General features: G+C 41.2%; 1 protein-coding gene across 2 annotated transcripts in view; it reads right to left on the bottom strand.

The window, feature by feature from the left end:
* Positions 1-12951: 12951 nt before the first annotated feature.
* The window catches only part of nedd4a (NEDD4 E3 ubiquitin protein ligase a), a 125297-nt gene continuing 117905 nt past the window's right edge, over positions 12952-20343 (bottom strand). For both annotated transcript variants that reach the window (XM_041175037.1, XM_041175038.1), the window contains exons 24-29: positions 19749-19809; positions 18209-18268; positions 18007-18114; positions 15771-15867; positions 15322-15394; positions 12952-15153 (exon numbers count right to left, since the gene is read on the bottom strand). In XM_041175037.1, coding sequence (XP_041030971.1) covers positions 15051-15153; positions 15322-15394; positions 15771-15867; positions 18007-18114; positions 18209-18268; positions 19749-19809 — 502 coding nt within the window. In that variant the 3' untranslated portion in view covers positions 12952-15050. The remainder of the gene's footprint in view (positions 15154-15321; positions 15395-15770; positions 15868-18006; positions 18115-18208; positions 18269-19748; positions 19810-20343) is intronic.

The raw sequence follows: 20343 nt of genomic DNA on the forward strand, positions 1-20343 counted from the left end.
TCTTAGAATCACAGAATGGTTACAGCACAGAACAAGGCCATTCTGCTGGATGTCTGCGAGTGCAACTCCAGCAGTCTCAGTCCCTGTCCTTTTCCCCATAGTCTTGCAAATCTTTTCTCTTCAGATAATTATGTAATTCCCTTTTGAAAGCAATGATTAAACCTGCCTCCTCTACACTCTCAGGCAGTGCATTCCAGATCCTAACCACTCACTGCATAAAACTGCTTTTCCCCACACCACCATTGCTTCTTTTGCTAATTGCCTAGAATCGGTGTCCCCTGGTTCTCAATCCTACCATCAACCGGAACAGTTTCTCCCTATCTGTTCTGACCCCTCTTCATTTTGAACACCTCCTCTTAATCTCCTCTTTTTCACAGCCTGTCAACTTCTCCAGTCTATCCACGGTTTGGTTAGATAGTGGGCAAGGCAGCATCTTGTGCTTGGAATCTGATGCTTGGTGCGGAGCAGTAAATGGTTGTTTTTTGAGCCGCATCTCATGGACGGGGAAACATTCCAGCCCATTGGGATGAACGCAGACTGACATTGAAACAGGGGTGTAGGCAGGGGCTGGAGGAGCATTGAGAGGGCAATGGAATGGCAACTCATAACAGGGGTGCTAGAAAGGAGAGGATAAAGGGTAATTTGTTTAAAACTTAAGCAATATATTAAATGACAGGCCATTCCCCATTGTTGTTGCGATAAACCTTAAGGGAACGCCATCCTTTCTTCCTTCAAAAACTGGTTTCTGCTGGTGGGCGTGAACTGGCTTTTGAAACATGGCTTGGGTAGTGCAGTGAGCCTTTGCAAAAATTGAGAGAGCATGGGAAATAGGAGAATCAGGGGACAAGAGGAGAGCAGGGGACAAGAGGAGAGCAAGGGACAAGAGGAGAGCAAGGGACAAGAGGAGAGCAGGGGACAAGAGGAGAGCAAGGGACAAGAGGAGAGCAGGGGACAAGAGGAGAGCAGGGGACAAGAGGAGAGCAGGGGACAAGAGGCGAGCAGGGGACAAGAGGCGAGCAGGGGACAAGAGGCGAGCAGGGGACAAGAGGCGAGCAGGGGACAAGAGGAGAGCAGGGGACAAGAGGCGAGCAGGGGACAAGAGGCGAGCAGGGGACAAGAGGCGAGCAGGGGACAAGAGGAGAGCAGGGGACAAGAGGGGAAAAGAGGAGAGAAGGGGAGAAGAGGAGAGCAAGGGACAAGAGGAGACCAATGGAAAAGAGGGCAACAGGGGACAAGAGGAGAGAAGAGGAGAAGAGAAGAGCAGGGGAAGAAAGAAGAGCAGGGGACGAGAGCAAGGGTAGGGGTGGTCATCAAGCAGTTGGGCAGAGTTGTCTGGAGTGGAGAAATTCCAAGCAGGAGGGAAATAGGGCTGGGGAATATCTTAAAACAATACAAATGTATTTAAAAATAAATTGAAAACAAGGGAGGAGAGTGGTAACCTGGCTGCACTCTGCCACAACTAGTAGAAGTCTCACAACTGCACACCAAAGCATTTCAATGATTTCCAGCATTATAAAGAGCATCATATGTAGTGGTCGGGTTATATTCTATCAGAGAAGTATCTACAGCGAAATATTTCAGGTGAGAGTGGAGATTCTAAATGTGGGTATTCTAATCTGAAAATCTTCCAGAAGGCTCAATATTTTCACGTTCAAGAACTAGAGAAATAGTACAATGACAATGTGCCAAGTTTACAGTTTTCATTATAAATGCGAGCACAGAAATTTATAATACAAAAAGTTGACAAAAGGTGTGAAAAGAAACAAGCTTTTTCAAAAAGCTCCCTTGGTGATTCAGTGGATAATGTGGTTCTGAAACAGTGCAGTGGTGGGCGAGGGGGTCAGGCTGGGTGGGTAGCTGGGGTTCAACAGAAAACTGGGAGGGGACAATCCTGTCGTCTGTTATTACAAAATTCCGAGCACTGTTGCATTTGTTATGATCTCCATAGAGACCTATAACTTTTAGAAAGAGATAAGGACTTCTCAGCGACCAACAGAAAATATTGCACAACATTTCATGTTTTAAGACTTTTACTATAACAAACAAAATCAACATTGACTCAACATTACTTAGTAGACAACTAATACACTAAACTACAGATTAGGTACTTCCACCAAAAATACTTCAAGCCCTGTTTATAGGCTCTGTGATGCTCTTGGCAGGTATGTGGCCTTGTAGATTAAACCCATAATTCCTCCTGGCTTTCCGGCAGGATCCTTTCCCCCATACCTGGACAAGTCTTCCTTTCAAAGTCCCTTCGCTCAATTGTCTGAATATCGTCAAACTGACTTCCAGCGGCAAGTCTGATGACTCCTTGTTCTTTGAATCTCTACAAGTCCCATCTCTTCAAATATAGAATCCATTCTCACCAGCATTCTTCTTGATGATTAACAAATAACAGTCTCTTCCTCTGCTTGGCAGAGCAGCAACTGTTTCTCTCCCTTTATAAGCCTGAGCCTATATATCCAGAAAGACAAGTTGCCCATATTTTGTCTCAAGGTATGAAAACTGGCCTCTTTCCCCGTGACAGATCACATGGGTCTGTCTCCAGGTAGGGTTCAGTGTGTGTTCACCATCCCTCATTCCAGAACAATCTGTTTTACCATGAATTAAAGGAGACAGTTTAAAACATAACTGCCTTATAAAGTCTCGCATTCATAACATTATCAATATTTACACAAAGAATTATTTTCATGTTCAAAGTTTAAACATCAGCAAACAAAGGTACTGTAGCTTATCATTGTCCTTTTGAGCTAAACCAATATCTCAGAATTATCAGTCATTGGTAGGATTGCCATTCTTGTTTACAAATCCCTTCATGGCCTCATCCTCCCTTTCTCTTGTAATCTCTTCCAGTCCTATAACCCTTCAGGATTTGTGCCCTCCTCTAATTCTGGCTTCTTGAGTATCTCTGATTTTAGTTGCTGCATCTTTAGCAGTTTTACCCTCAGCTGCTTTGGCCCTAGAATCTGGGATTCCTTGCCTCAACCTCTCTGGTATTCTGCTTCCCTCTCCACTTTCAAGATGCTCCTTAAAACCTACACCTGAGCAAGCTTTTGATCACTTGTCCTAATTGTCTCCTTATGTGGCTAGGCATCAAATATTGTTTGACAATCTCTCCTGTGAAGCACCTTAGGCAGTTTTACTACCTCAGTGTTTGTTGTTGTTGATTCTCCCTTACCTTACTCAGCGAAAGTAAAGAATCATCCATCAACCATCAAATCTCTTTCCCTCCTGTTTGATCTCTTGGTCTGGTGTCCTTGAAACTCTTGTATTGCACGGAACTCAATTCATGTCAATCCAAGAATTTCTGCTACTAACTCTATCAAACTGCTTAGAAATGAATCTGGAATAAACCCCTGTAAGTTATGCAGTCTAGGATCGAATGGCTGTCAAGACTGCTGTGAGAAGAGAAATCAAAATTTGGATATTTGACCTGCAGAAAGAAACAGTTTAAATTTTTAATTCCATTCACAGCCTCAGGAAGTCCAAAGAGCTTTACGAACAATTAGATATTTTCGAATGTAGGAGAACTGTAATTGTCAGGAGAATAAATTTCTATCCAAAAATGAGGAAGATTGTATTCAGGATCCTTAATTGTAAAAAAAAATTACATCAAGAATTGTTTTCACATTCAAACTTTAAACAACAGCAAACAAGGAAAATGACAAGTTACTACTTTGATCCTTAGTTTCCCATGGTGGATATTAAATGGTGACTGCCACCTGGTGGATATGTCCACTCAGTGCATTCCATTTAAACGCTGGTTTTGATGTAAAAAAGGGGTTGACTGAAAACCACAGAATCCTCCTTGTACAGTGAAGCTTATGCTTTTGTTCACCGCACCACGTTCAGAAACAGTATTTTGTGCTATTTTATGCAGTGGCACTGTGTGATATTAACAATTGCAGGGCTGCATCTGATCAGTCTACCAGGAGGGCTGATAAATTTCAAGTTCTATCGATGCAAACGTTTATCTTGTTGCTTAAAAAAGAAAAACCTGCAGGTGCTGGACATCAAGTCGAACTAGAAGGCTTCAGGTCTGCAGTTCGGCTCTGAACTCGAAACATTAACATGTTTGTTTCATTTTACTGGTTTTCCACCTCATGGCTTCTTTTACATGTTAAATCTTAAATTATTTTCCTGCCAAATGTTGTAACTGCCAGGAGGAATGTAGTCCAGAGAAGATTCCCTTTCATCCCGTGTCCTCTGGGTATGGGTCCAAAGTGTTACGAAAACTATTAATTGTAGCACTTATCACCTTACCTTCCCCTCACCATCGCCCCCACATAACCCCCCCATCACCCCCAACCAAGAAAAATCATCCTCTTATAAACTAATGGGGGATAAATTCTGTTACTGACAAAACTCAGTGAATATTTTTAACCTAGAGCCTTTTTATAGCTATACTCAGCTCACAGAGGAAAGCATCCCCGGTCACATAAATCAGGCTATTTGTGAAAAGCCAAACAGGTTAGAAAGGAGTGTCAGATTACCTGAAACAGGGCAATGTGTGAATGGAACATTCTGCCCAAACAGGCAGGAGATAACATTTAACAGGGAGGTAGATTCTATTGAAATACCTTATAATTCTAAATCCTATAAATTGAAATATAGGCATACCTAACAACTTTGAGTTATTGTCCATTTTGTACTTTAAGCTACTGGTCATACCAGCACTTTATGCAGGACTTCTCTTGTTCCTGTCACATTACAAATGGGGAGTTAAGCACTCACAACCTCTGACCCTATTTGCAGAGTGGAATGTCACAATGGGGAGATGATTCTGAAATCTGTGCACAGAGTTTCAGGGAGGTACAGACAGGATTAGCTGCTTCTAATGGAAGACAGGGAATAGCGAACATTAACCCAAGTTTCATCATTCAGAGCTGCAGTACACCAGAGTCAGGCCAACATAGAATTGCCAATCCTCCAGGAATTAAAGATTCCTGGACACCACTGTGAGCAACCCGGGACATAAATCGTAGGGGGTGTTAAAATGAGATTTTAAAAATATTTTCTTTGAGCACTTTCAGTTATTACAAAAGTATTGGTGAGAGTGAGGGGGTGGGTAAAGGATTGTTTGACTGGGATGAAATCTCTAGGCATGTCCAACCAGATTTGGGCATGTCCTTAATTTGAATATTGCCATCTAATAACTTACTATTGCATGAATGATTTTGATACACATATACATGGACACGTGTACATTGCAGTTTTAGAAAGTTTCAAGAATTTGTGTGTTTAAAGTGAAGGTGGTTCGCACCGTGAAAATGGAACACTTCCAAATTTCAAGCTCATAACATCAAACACTTCCACATCAGTTAAATAATTGGACATAAACCTCTCTCTGCACAGTCCCAGCACCCCAAGCTCAGAAGCTCTCCTCCAGTGTGCTAGTGTAAAATTTCTACTTCCTCTATCAGCTACCCCTGTAGTGTCCCTGAATGGAAAGGCTAATTAGTGCTAAATAAGGGATCGTTTTGTGCCATTGGCTCATGGCCAATACAAATAAGACTACAGTACTTCATTTATTTTAACATAGGAGACTGAACAACAGAGAAAAGAAACCTTCATTCCATGATCACAGCTGGATTTAAACCCCAAGGAGAGTGTATCAGTGTGACAACCCCCTCCTGCACCACCAGTCCATTTTTTTAAAAATCACCCTTTCATCTACTGATGATTGCAATATCAGAAGTGGCTAGAAAACTACATGAGTGAAGGTTAAGGAGAGTGACAGTCATTCTTCCATGAATAAAAGATTTCAGTACATGAACAACTTGGCTTGGTGGAGTGAATTGTGTTTAAACATTCACTCCCTCCACCACCAATGCACAGTGGCAGCAGTGTGAACTATATGCAAGATACACTGCATCAACTCTCCAAGCCTCCTTCGACAGCACTTTCCAAACCAGTGACCTCTACCACCTAGAAGGGCAAGGGCAGCTGACGCAAGGGAGCACCACAACCTGCAAGCTCCCTCTAAGCCAGCGATGCTAATATCCTATGAAAGAATTAAAAAATCTTACCTTTGAGTTCAAGGTTCATAGGTTCAAACTCCACACCATGATTTCAGCAGGTCGACACTTAATGGTAATACTACATTGTCAAGAAATGTTCTCTCTCAAATAAGGTAGATAGGGCCAAGTTATGTTGTCCAAATAATGGCGAGGCTAATAACATTCGCTGTTATCCATGCATATATATGGTACAGAAACTGCAAGCATGGACAGATGCACAGTTAAATGGCATTTTGTAAATATTAGTGTGTGAGTTGCATCCCTGCATGGAAATGGAATTTTGTTCAGCTACACCATTGACATGCATTGAATATCATGCAATTCATGTCTTTGCACTCTAGATGGGAGCTAAATTCATCGCAGATATTTAGGGCTACTGATTACAAGCATAAGTACCCTTTTAAAAATGTGATATGTTTCGATCACTGCCAATCAACCTCTGGCACTGAAAATTAACTTTTTAAGTGTGGCATCTCATGCCTTAAGGTTGTGAATTGTTTTGGGTGAGATTTTAGCAATGTAAAATTTTATTTTTCTCTTACTTTTTATTTGTCTCTTTCTCTCCTTAATCCAATCTTCCTTTGTCTATTTCTCTTTGTGTACCTGATTTGATATTGAATTCAGTCTTTCTCAATTCTTCAGCTGTTTATTTTCCAATCTTTGTGGTCCTAGATGCCCTGTTTCCCTCGCTCTGCTGCTGCTATCAGTTCACACTTTCAACATTTTTTGAGCTTTTTTTAATTCTTTCACAGGATGTGGGCTTCGCTGGCTGGGCCAGCATTTATTGCCCATCCCTAGTTGCCCTTGAGAAGGTGGTGGTGAGCTGCCTTCTTGAACCACTGCAGTCCATGTGTTGTAGATACACCCACAATGCTGTTCGGGAGGGAGTTCCAGGATTTTGACCCAGCGACAGTGAAGGAACGGTGATATAGTTCCAAGTCAGGACAGTGAGAGTGGCTTGGAGGGGAACTTGCAGGCGGTGGTGCTCCCATGTGTCTGCTGCCCTTGTCCTTCGAGGTGGTAGAAGTTGCAGGTTTGGGCGGCACTGTCGATGAAACCTTGGTGAGTTGCTGCAGTGCATCTTGTAGAGAGTACACACTGCTGCCACTGTGCATTAGTGGTGGAGGGAGTGAATGCAACTGAAGGATGCTGAGGTAAGATGAACTCATGGAAGGTACATCAAAAGATGTCAACCACAATAGTACAATAGAACACATAGGTGTTAAAGTTAAAGTTGGTGATATTATCTAAACGAATGTGCTAATTAAGAATGGATGGTAGGGCACTCAAGGTATAGCTCTAGTGGGTTTTTTTTATATATTTTTTTTTAAAAAAAAACCCACTAGAGCTATACCTTGAGTGCCCTACCATCCATTCTTAATTAGCACATTCGTTTAGATAATATCACCAACTTTAACACCTATGTGTTCTATTGTACTATTGTGGTTGACATCTTTTGATGATCTGCTTCTATCACTGCTTGTTTGTCCCTACAACCACACCAACCCCCTCCACCTCTCTGTCTCTCTATCTCTCCGCCCCCCACACACACACCTTAAACCAGCTTATATTTCAGCTCTTTCCTGGACTCGAACTCAAGTTCTGTCGAAGGGTCATGAGGACTCGAAACGTCAACTCTTTTCTTCTCCGCCGATGCTGCCAGACCTGCTGAGTTTTTCCAGGTAATTCTGTTTTTGTTTTGGATTTCCAGCATCCGCAGTTTTTTTGTTTTTATCATGGAAGGTACAGTTAGATGCTCTCCTATAACAAAATGCCACTCATTGAAGGGAGGCCCCACTTCCATGTTAAGAGGAACAACAAAAAGTTGGGGTAGAGAATAGTTCCAAGTGCCCCAACTAACATACGTCATCAAAAAGAATCAGTTGCTGGTCATAAAACAATCATATTTTAGAGAGTTTTGGACTTTTTTTGAACAGAAAAAGTTGTAAAACTTTTACATTTAAATGTTGGGTTTTAAAACAATGTGTATTCATTCACAAAAGAAAAGAAAAATAGTTAAAATGTTAAATAATTTTCCTAAAGGCAATTAGTTTGTTAGCTTTTCTCAGTCATCAATAAATGCTCATGTTGGGAAGTCCCTGATCTCAAATCAGCTGAGTCAGGCCCTCCCTCTACTTGTGAGTACAGAGGTAAAGATAAAGGGCAGTAACTACGCAGTGACAGACAGGTTTTAAACACAGAACTGCCAGAGCTGGCTTTGGCCTAGGTTCAGTTGGTTAGTATGGAGGAGAGAGTAGTCAGCAGTTCTTCAGTTCACATCAAGCAAGACAATGGCAGGCGAAGTCAAAATCTGCTCAATATTTTGATTGATTTTAAATGCAATTGTAATTGTTAATCTGCACACATGAAACTTGTGCTGTCCACAAAATAAAACTGCTTAACAATTTCTGTTTAGCTTCATTTCACAGAGTGTATTTTTGGTTTGCATTCAAGAAGAGAGAGGCATATGTGTGGGTATGTGGGAAAAACACAAATTTCCAGTTCCTATCACAGTGGGGCAATGATTGCAACACTCATGGTTTTTTAAAATTCATTCATGGGATGTGGACTTCGCTGGCTTGGCCAGCATTTATTGCCTATCCATAGTTGCCCTTGAGAAGGTGGTGGTGAGCTGCCTTCTTGAACTGCTGCAGGCAATGTGGTGTAGGTACACCCACAGTGCTGTTAGGGAGGGAGTTCCAGGATTTTGGCCCAGCGACAGTGAGGGAACGGTGATATATTTCCAAGTCAGGATGGTGAGTGACTTAAGAGGGGAACTTCCAGGTGATAGTGTTCCCATCTATCTGCTGCCCTTGTCTTTCTAGATGGTAGCAGCCATGGGTTTGGAAGGTGCTGTCTAAGGAGCCTTGGTGAATTCCTGCAGTGCATCTTGTAGATGTTACACACTGCTGGGTTATGCCAATATATAGTTAGAGATTGGCTTGTATGGGCTCAAACCCAACCGTATGATGCTGAAACTGTTTATGGAAGTGACTCGCACTACAGCACCCGAGAGAGTATTTACGGTGACCTGAACTGGCAAATGGGGATTTTATGCATCTTTATGACAACAGTGACCACATTTCACAAAGTTATTAGTTGGCTGTAAAGCAGTTTGAGATGTCCTTAGGACATGATATAGTGTTATATAAATACTTCTTGGGCCACAGCAGGTTGGCGGGGGGGGGGGCGGGGGGGGGGGGGAAGAGAAAGAGTTGGGTGTTGGAGAGGTAATTGGGTAACCAGGGGGAATCAAAAGGGTAGGCAGGGAGAGGGAGGTGTAGGTCCTGTCTGGGTGGGTGGGGGAGGAAGAGGTGGGGAGGGGAGGAAGAGGTGGAGGGGGGAAGATGTGGAGAGCCACCAGTATAGTTACCCAGGAGATAGAAGTGGTTTTAATCCTTCTAACTTTTATTGGGTAACAATTCTGCTAAGAGAGTCAGAACATCTTAAGTCTCTGACTTAAATCAGAGTATTGGACGTTTCCAGGTTCAGAGTAGTTGCCCATCGGCAGTTTAAACTTCCCAGGTAATTTCCGTGTAGACCTTGCGTGGGAACTTCTGGGGGTTGTGGAGTGGGGGGTGGGGGTGCGGGGAGGGGGGGACGCGGTGATGCCCAGTGCATTTTCTGAGGTACCTCCCACCTATGACTCCCCGGGGAATGGAACTTCTGACCAAGTTCTTTTTGTTAAACATGTTGGCTACCAGATCAGACCATCAGAATATAAATCGTGTGTGTCAACAACTGTTATTTCAGTAACAGTGCTGGGAGTCATTCGCAAATTCCAAGGATGGCTAATGTATCGTAACTTCATAACTAATGTATCATAATGTATCATAATGTATCATAACTTCTTGAAGTACATTATGAGCTGTAAGGTGTCACCGCTGTGGCTCCGCAGCTTTGCAATGTAATTTGTTTATTCAAAATTTTGTAGTTTTGTAAAATTTTTCCCTTTGAATATTTTGCCAGGAAGCATGGATTCAAGTTAGTTACAGCTCTGAAGAGTCACACGGATGTAAAACATTAACTCTGTTTCTCTCTCTCCACCGATGCTGTCGGGCCTGCTGAGTTTTTCCAGCCTTTTCTGGTTTTATTTCACATTTCCAGCATCCGCAGTATTTTGCTTTTATTCAAATCAGTTACGTTGTCTTAGTACAGACCATTGTGGCTTTTTAAAAAGTAGAAAATTGAAGGGTGCATGCAGTATATGATTTAAAAATCAATCCCTTGTAATTTTCCTGTCACAATCAGTCTGATCACTGAGTGGGGAATTATAGCAGTGATATCACCCCTGTAGTGTTCAGTCCTGCGGGACATTTGTTCAGCTCTGTTGGTGAGTACTTCACCTGCTGACTTCAGGGCAGCAGCTTTGGGGAGGGCAGGGCCAGGTACCCTCTTGATCCTTTCGTTCAGGGCTCGTACATCTCTATTGTCACAACAGCTTGGGTTTCTTGACATAAGTTGATCCAATGTTTGTTTGCACAGTATCTCCGTCTTTTGCATGGCTGTCTTGGTTACTCTCAGGTCATGCGGCATTTAGCTGTTGGGCTTATGTTGTACCATTATGACAGATGTCATTGCAGCTGAGCAGGACTCGAGCCAATCCTTGTTGCAGGTTCCACCTTTACCAAATGATGCACCATCCAGCTCAGCCCAAATTGCCACAGACAAAGATGTAACCTCGTCCTTCAAGTGTGCAAAGAGATCTCCAGGTCGCTGCTTCTTGCCTCAGGGTTTCACCACCCACCCCCAAACCCTCACTGCTTCGTGGCTCTCCTGATCTGTCCGGCTGTTTTTTTCAAAATCCTCTCAGCTTCCTTTTCCTCCGAGCTCTCCATTAATTGTGACGTTGCTACGATTTGCTCCTTAATTTCTCCTGTTTGATTTGGCTCCTGGTGCCTCCGGCCGGATCTGTTCTCTCTCTCCTCGCTCTCTCTCTCTCACCCTTCGCTGCTGCTACTTCTCTCCGACATCACAAAGATGTTTTTCAAACACGGTCGGTTGATTCTGAACCCACAGGCCTGTGCCCTGCAGGTCTCACTCCTTTCCTGCTCTAAGCTGCACTCATGAGAGTTGGACATCTCCCTGTCCACACATGATGCTCTCCCACAGCTTCTTGTCATGGATAGTTACAAGAACAACTCTCAACAGTTGCTTAAAAGGCCAAAGACTGCCTAGTGAACAGAAGGGCACCCAGCAGGGACAGAATCCCAGCCGCAATGCTCAAACACAGAAAGCCTGTTGCCACATCTTTATGACCTCCTCTGCTGGAAGGTGGGCTCCATTCCACAGGTGAGGTGTGACACCAAAATTATCACTCTACTCAAAAACAAAAGGCGACAAAGGAGGCTTCAATAATTACAGGAGCATCTTATTCCTTAGTATCACAGGGAAACCCTTTGCTAGGGTAGTACTTACAGACCGAGTGTACTCGGGAACATGGTGCAGTTTCCGTGCCAGAAGATCAACTGTGAACATGATCTCCGTATGGCAGCTACAAGAGAGAGAACTGTAGGGAACAAGTTATACCTCAGTTTCATCCAATCCTTCCATGGCAACATGCACTGTACTGTACAATTTTATGGCTCCAATTGCAAAAATTTCAGGGTGAAGAACGGAGTCTGTGTCCTAGCCTTTCCTTTGTTTGGTGTTATTTTTTCCATGCTCCTGGCCTTTACAGACGTGGAAGGAGTCTATTCGCACACTAGGTCAGGTGGCAAGTTCTAAAAATCTATCAAAAGTGAAAGTGGAGATAAAAACACATTGTGTCCTGATCAGAGGCCTCCTCTACACTGATGATGCTGCGCTAATTACTCACACAGAATCTCAGCTACAAAGACTCAGGGACTGACTCTCCCATGTCTGGAATGTGTTCTGCCTGACTATAAACGTCAAGAAAATCATGGTGATTGGAAAAGGTTTTGCGTCTCCATCCTTGAACACATTAAGTAACACCCCACTGGAAGTGGTTAGCAAATTCTGCTACCTTGGATCCATAGCAACAGACAATCTGTTCTTTGGTGTAAAGCTGAATATCCACATTGGGAAAGCAGCTATCACATTTATGAAGCGTGCATGGGATAACACCAAGCTGACCATTAGGACCAAGCTGATGGCTTATACGGCCTGTGTTCTCAGCACCTTGCTCTCTGGCTGTGAAACAAGAGCAACTTACAGTGACCAGCAAAAGAAGTTCAACAATTTCCATCTTTGTGTTGTCTGCAGCATATTTTGGGTATATCTTGGCAGGATAAAACCATGAATGCGGCAGTCCTATCAAAGGCAGAGCTCCCAAGTGTGCTGGCAACAATCAGACAGCTTTGTTGACTCGGGCATGTCCGCAGGATGGAAGATGGTCACAAACCCAAGGACTTTCTGTTTGCTGAGGTACCTGGAGCTAGACAACCAGTAGGACGTCCAAAGCTCTGCTTCAAGGAAGCTCACAAGTGTGACATGAAGGCCCTAAACATAGACGATCGCACTTGGGAAAATTGCAACACATCCTGTGGACGAGCGTGCACTACCACGATGACCAGTGGCTACTAGGCAACAGGTGACAACGCCAAAAACAAAAACCCACAATGTGACTTGAAGGCTTCATGCACAGACTAATGGCAGAACCTGCCTCTCAAGGATTGGCCTTCACAGCCATGTGGACACACCCCACCTCAATGGATTGTTTGCATGTCCATCATCTCTTGTAGATGGAAGGTGCCATGGCATAGCTGTGGGTTCTATCAGAGTACATTAACATTAAGTTAACAATGATGACTCAAAGCTGTGTGTAGAAGTGTAAGAACAGAAATGCCCCAAAAACAGTGAGGGCAGAGAGGGAAATTTGAAAAATGTTTTTGCACCAACACATAGGACACCATTCAAAAGCTTTCTGAACTTCAAAAATCTTTCGTATATAAAATCAAAACACAACTTCCATGAAAACTGTATTTTATTATAAATAGACTTCATACACCAACTTCCCCAGTGTTTCTCACAAAATCCGTCTTCCAGATGAACTTCATTCATTTCATTATAAGTGCACCATATGTATTTACAAAATTGTTTCCATCAGGTCTATTTTCTTGATTCAAATTCTATCCTAAATTATAACTTTAATATGAAAGATAACATTGCATGCATCATATTTTTTAATATTGCAACTATAAAAGTTAGTGGATTATTTTCATAAGATATTTACAAATCTGAAGTGAATATATATTGTGCAGAACACAAATATAATTTAAAGAATATGTACAATTTGGAATCACTATAGTCTGTAATATATACACACATCCTATAATAATCGCCATACACTCTAAGCTATCTTTGAATAGGGGCAATTGTAACAATCAAGCTCTGAAAACAAAATCAGTAATTTAGACCAATTGTTTCAATATTCAGTTCAACTCTTTGCATCCAGCGACTAAACAGGATTAACATATTTTAACATAATGCTTGTGTTTAAACCACCATTCTCAAAAATTCCAATTTGACTGCGTGGATATTCCTCCATGTAATCAGCTTTACATAAACACTTTAATCCATGTAAGAAAATTCAAGTTCAGGAATTGGGTTTAACCGACTATAAACCAATACATTATTTTTTTCTAAAGTGTAAACTTTGTCACATTTTCTCTGTCAGGGTCCATTAACTATTGCCATCAATGTTAAGCTTCATTCTCTTTTTGCAGAAACTTGAAAAATGTCAAGCATATTTAACTGTTTCACCACAGATGTAGGTTGCCTTTTCAACAAAGTCCAATTTACAGGTTCCAACTTTCACTATAAAAAATACAGCATCTCAGAACACAGACATTCCATTCACTGAAACAAGTTAGCTTCTCTGGTTTGTTGGAGTCTAAGGAAGATATTTAACTGAACTTAATTTTTTTTATATAATGTGGTCACAAGGAGAAACTTTTGAAGGATGCGTATTATAATGTCATGTTCCAATATGTAAACATAGCACCTAGCAATTCCTCAGCAGCCTCTTCCTCTTTGCATCAATATAGATAAACCATTAAGCTTGCAAGCATAAATTCTAAAGCCAACACCTGTGGAGTATTAAGTACAGCTTCTGGAATCCTCGAAATGCAAGGTTAATGGTCAAGTGAAAAATACAAGATGGTTTGTGAAAGCATCAGTAATTATAGTCATATTAATTGTAATCACATTTTAACAGGCGCTATTATAACAATTCAAAAGGACTTCACAAATAAACACACAGTCCAACACAAACCTTGTAGCTTGTGAACAAAATTAAATTTCAAAGCGTAAATTTGGCACTAGTGCTTCATCTATCCATTCTGCTCTCCATGCAGTTGTGTTTGCGTTCTACTAAATTCACATTTCAGTAATCTTCCTATTCATTTTACAGAGTTAAGTTTTCAGTAGTTTGTTGAAGCTGAATGAGCCACGGATATCAATTTTAACTCATCATCATAAGGTAAACTTGTGCTACACATCGGTTACCTTAGAGGTTTACCAAGTTAATTATGGCACTAAAGTGACACAACTGCAGTGATTTAACACCACAAACCAGCCTGACTTGACACACAGACTGGGAAAAAAATACAACTCTCAACTGTACAGGAGTGACAGTGACAGGTGAACCAGGTTGTTGAATCTTACATGCACCTTCCTAATTAAGAACATGATAATGGGTGCTGTAAAGAATAAATACTGAACAATACCAAGCATCAGAAGCCTGCACTGCGAGGTCACTGAATTGAAGAGGACTTTTATTGCCTGCATTTAAACCATATTTTAACAATTGGCATTACAAGTATGTCCAGGCAAATCAGCCATATTCAACCAGTTTATAACAAAAAAGCACTACTCACCTGAGCTCCGAAGATGAGAGCTCAGGGAACTGATGTTAATTTTACTGAATACTTAGTCTGTTAGTTATCTATAAGCTCAATAAAAAAGTGACATTTCTTTCATACACAAGACTTAAGCCCAAAACTCCATTTCTGGATAATTTGCTTAACATTCACTGCTAAACCCATATCAGCCAGCTGTGGTCACTCAGTCGACTCCATCAAAACCTTCAGTGTTCTCGATTGCGAGGTTAAGCTTCTCCCTCAATTCTTCAAACGATTCATAAGGTGGCAGATCCAGGCGATTGAAACTGAAAGAAGAATTAACAAGTTGCTTGATTATATTGTGTTCTTTTCTGTGCAATCAATATGGATTTTTACATTCCAGAGTTAGCAACTCGATCCAGTTTTTCTCCCCCCCCCACCACCAACTTAAGTTGTTAAAAGCCAACAGGCAACAACCAAATTATCAAAGTTACCATGTGTGGGCTCTGGGTAATTTTTCAGGCGTTCCCCACTGCTCAATAGTAAATAACTGTGGTCCATTTGATCCTAAGAGTAAAAGACAAGAACAAAGCTTTTAACAGAAAAACAATTATTTGTTTATTCATAGGAATAGGAGTTAGCTCTTAGCCCCTTGAGTCTGTCTGTTCCTGCCATTCAATTCAATCACGGCTAATCTGCAAGCTAACTTCATGTTATCCACCTTTACTCCATATTCCTGAATACCTTTGAATAACAAACAACTTTCAATCTCAGATTTAAAATTAGCAATTGGCCCAGCATCAACAGCAGTTTGTGGAAGAAATCAAGCAGAGTAATCACGGATGCATTATTCATTTCTAAAGAAATTCGTCTAAATTTTGGAGCATCAAGAAAAATACTTGCACTACTTTAAAAAAAAAACTTCATGTTCAACTCTGCTTACCATAGAGTTCAGCAAATCCATTCATAGGTACCCGAGAGGTACCAGTCACAAACTGCAGGAATCGAATACGCTTTTCTGAATCCATCAAGAGCACGGTCTGCACAAGGACAAAAATGATTTTTATTTTTGCAAGTCCTCATTTCTTCTGCTCAATTTTAACCGGACAGTAAATATACTTTCACTTTTGTTCCAATATACACAGAAAAATTTTACAGACCTGAAATGTTCTCTTTTTGTCTCTCCTCTTTTATTCCCTCCTTCACCGCCTATAAGAGCTTCTAATCTTTTTAGGCTAACAGAAAGGAAGGTCAGCAGATATGAAACTGCTTGCTTCATCCTTCTCTTTGTCTGGGTAGTCTTCTTTGTCAAAGGATACTTTTAAAAAAATATATAGCTATTTCGAATAGGGGAGAGAGACTGCGAGGTTCTTGAGCAAGTTGATATAGGGAGTGACAAGATATTGGAAGCATTGGCAGGCTTAAAAGTGGACAAATCTCCAGGTCTGGATGATTTGTGTCCCAGACTCCTGAGGGAGGCAAGGGAGGAGATCGCAGGGGCTTTTATCCAAACTCTCTGGCTACGGGGGAGGCGCCAGAGGACTGGAGAACAGCTAATGTGGTTTCGCTATTTAAGAAGGGTTGTAGAGATAAGCCAGGGAACTACAGACCAGTGAGTCTCACATAGGTGGTGGGGAAACTATTGGAGAAAATTCTGAAGGAGAGAATCTATCTCCACTTGGAGAGGCAAGGTTGGATCAGGGATAGTCAGCATGGCTTTGTCAGAAGAAGGACATACCTAACAAATTTGATTGAATTTTTTGAGGAGATGACCAGGTGTGTAGATGAGGGTAGTGCAGTTGATGTAGTTTATATGGATTTCAGCAAAGCCTTTGACAAGGTCCCACATGGGAGACTTATAAAGAAGGCAAATGTACATGGGATACAGGGTAATTTGATGAGGTGGGTTCAAAATTGGCTTAGTTGTAGGAGACAGAGGGTGATGACAGAAGGATGCTTTAGTGACTGGAAGCCAGTGTTCAATGGTTTACCATAGGGATCTGTCCTGGGTCCCGTATTATTTGTCATTTATATAAACGACATAGATGACTATGAAGGGGGTAGGATTAGTAAGTTTGCGGATGACACAAAGATTGGCTGGGTGGTTAACAGTGAGCTTGAGTGTTTTGGGCTACAGGAAGATATAGACGGGATGGTCAAATGGATAGATAAGTGGCAGATGGAATTTAACCTTGAAAAGTGTGAGGTGATACATTTTGAAGGCGTAATCTGACAAGGAAGTATTCAATGAACAGCATTACACTAGGAAGTTCTGAGTAACAAATGGACTTTGGCCTGTGTAGCCATAGATCTCTGAAAGCGGAGGGGCATGTTAGTGGGGTGGTGAAAAAGGCATATGGGACACTTGCCTTTATCAATCGGGGCATAGATTACAAAAGTAGGGAGGTCATGCTGGAGTTGTATAGAACCTTGGTGAGGCCACAGCTGGAGTACTGTGTGCAGTTCTGGTCGCCACATTATAGGAAGGATGTGATTGCACTGGAGGGGGTGTAGAGGAGATTCACCAGGATGTTGCCTGCGATGAAACATTTAAGTTATGAAGAGAGATTGGATAGACTCGGGTTGTTTTTGTTGGAGCAGAGAAGACTGAGGGGCGACCTGATCGAGGTGTACAAGATTATGAGGGGCATGGACAGGGTGGATAGGGAGCAGCTGTTCCCCTTAGTTGAAGGGTCAGTCACGAGGGGACATAAGTTTAAGGTGAGGGGCAGGAGGTTTAGGGGGGATGTGAGGAAAAGCCTTTTTACCCAGAGGGTAGTGACGGTCTGGAATGCGCTGCCTGGGAGGGTGGTGGAGGCGGGTTGCCTCACATCCTTTAAAAAGTACCTGGATGAGCACTTGGCACATCATAACATTCAAGGCTATGGGCCAAGTGCTGGTAAATGGGATTAGGTAGGCAGGTCAGGGGTTTCTCACGTTTCGGTGCAGACTCGATGGGCCGAAGGGCCTCTTCTGCACTGTGTGATTCTGTGATTAGGAGTTTTCTTTTATTGAAAAGAAGTTTTTTGCAATAAAATCAGTACATTTATATCAGAAAGCTAAAATGTGAGGGAAAACGTGACAACGTTTCAATAGTCAGACAACAGTGACAATGTTTTAAATCTAATTGAACAACAGCAATTAAATGTGTCGCATGAGGATTTCCACTCTTGCATTACCTTCCAAAACCACTGTATGACAGGATGGTTTGCATTGTAACCATTTTTATACTTTGTGTTCTCCCTCCAGTCGTTCACATCCACATCCCCTAGTCCACACATTAACAGCTAGAAAGCAATATACAAATAGCATCAAAACACACAAAACAAAGACATTTAAAATACATTGCACTCAAAAAAAATGAACGAAATGCATAGGTACCTCCAATTCATTCTCATCAAATATTTTTATGAGGTCTTGTGGTATCAGTTCAAAAAAACCCTGAAAATAGAAACAATATGTGGCATAAGTGATAACAACAGTGCTCACTGCAGCAATAGTTAAATCTAGACAACAAATCACTTTAAAATTTGATTTACCAAATTTTATAATGAAGTTGATGTACTTTGAAACTCAAACTAGTTAGCAGCAAACATGTATCATGGCCTCAAAGGCAGTAAGTAATTATCTTATGTACTAACGCAAAGCAATTAAAAGCTTTTTAAAAAACAAGTCAGTGTGCACATTCTACAGTGAATCAATCCTGATTTCACAACAAAGGTTAAACACAAACTTAAAAACTAGTTATTTCATTCAGTGGACGTATAAATGATATATTTCTCTTAATTACATTGTTCACACAAAAATATAAATGATACAAAGCATTAAAAAAAACTGCAAGGACTACATGAACAAGCTTTTGATATCTATAGGTCTGCCAATAAGGCATTGTCCAAGAAAAACTGGGGTGCAGAGATCAATATATTACACAGGATTTTTTGGGAAAAATAATGGTGAGACCATCAGTGCTCACTGTTGGTAAAGTGTAAACTGGGCAGCAATGACCAGCAACTGTACATGTGTAATTAAATGCAGAAATCAGAAGCTGCTATCCCAGTTGTCCTGCTCCTCCAAAAACTTCACTGTAAATGGTATTTAGCTGAGAGACTTGGCATTAAAACACATGAATAACATGAGTTGTGGTACTTAACCCCTACTTACTCACTAAGCACATGAGAAAAAAAGTTACAACTTGCTCGTTCAAATATAAGTAAAGTTTTAATGATGCAACACATCTTAATTATCAACAAAATCCTCTGGTGCTGAAAATTGACATTTCCAAGTGTGGAGCCTCATTTCCTCAGATTTCAATTATTGAAGTTTTTTTTTACTTTGGACTTGTTTATCTTTCTCAATCCCATTTTCCTTTCCCTCTCTTTATTTCACACTCTGTACTTGATTTGGCATTGAATTATACATTATAAATTAAACTTTCAGATGTTATGTGCCTCATTAATTTGATTGGTTAAGGAGAGACATTGCTTGTTGCCCTGTTTACACAGGCTCCAGATCCCCTGTAGGGAGCCATGAGCAAAAATGGATTTCTAGTTTCTGCAAGTTCTAGTGAAAAAGCCTATAGAAAACCAGTGGGCGAGTGAAAGTGCAATGAATGGCCGGCACCATTTGTTTGCTGCTGACTGCAAAATCTGAAGCATTAGGATTACCTGGAAAAGAAACCTCACAACCTTATATAATTTAACACAATGTTCATCTTGAATAAGAAGCTAAACTGCAAAGATGTCAGCCTTTGTTCAGTGGTAGAACTCTTGCCTTCCCTTCCCTTCTAACTTCGTCATATCTGAATGATTTGAATCTTAAGGACATTCAGCACCAAGATTAATCCTATTAGGAAATATCTTATATTAAACAGACCCATACACAACCTAGGCAATGAGATTAAATGAAAACTATCTCTCGTTACCTCTTTAAAAGAATTCATTTGCTCCTGGATTCGATTGACAAACCTCCACTGCATCACAAGGCTAAAATAAAAAAGCAAAATAACAGTGATATACCAAATTGTTAGACCCCACACCACAGGTTTCAAAATTCAGTACACAATTATTTAATAGGATGAGTGTTTGCAAATTGAGTGCAAACTGTATTGAAATATTTTCCCCTCATCCTTGGGACCAGAGTTTGGATTCAGCCTAAACTGAATAAAAATCCATTGCAGTGGAACCTCAAAGCCCCATGTTAAAAGATACCTGCAAAGCCTCAACCCAGTAATAAGCAGACACCAGTTACCAGCACAAAGCTGGTTAGGAATCTCACACAGATAAAGATAACCCGTTGAAGATGAACCAACTTACAATAGGGGAGCATGGAAGTAGACCATTTATTGCTGGACTTTAGAGTTTAGAGTTTATCGCTGGGAAAATAAAAGCAAGCTTTACTCTGCAGCTCTTTCATGGTCTATTTTGCTTGGGATTGCTTAGTGCTCACTGCAGGAGTTCAATGCAGAGAAATTTCTCATAAGGATATTATTCATCTTAATGAATGTAAAAATATTCAGC

The sequence above is a fragment of the Carcharodon carcharias genome, chromosome 26 (assembly GCF_017639515.1).
Source record: "Carcharodon carcharias isolate sCarCar2 chromosome 26, sCarCar2.pri, whole genome shotgun sequence".
NCBI lineage: Eukaryota > Metazoa > Chordata > Chondrichthyes > Lamniformes > Lamnidae > Carcharodon > Carcharodon carcharias.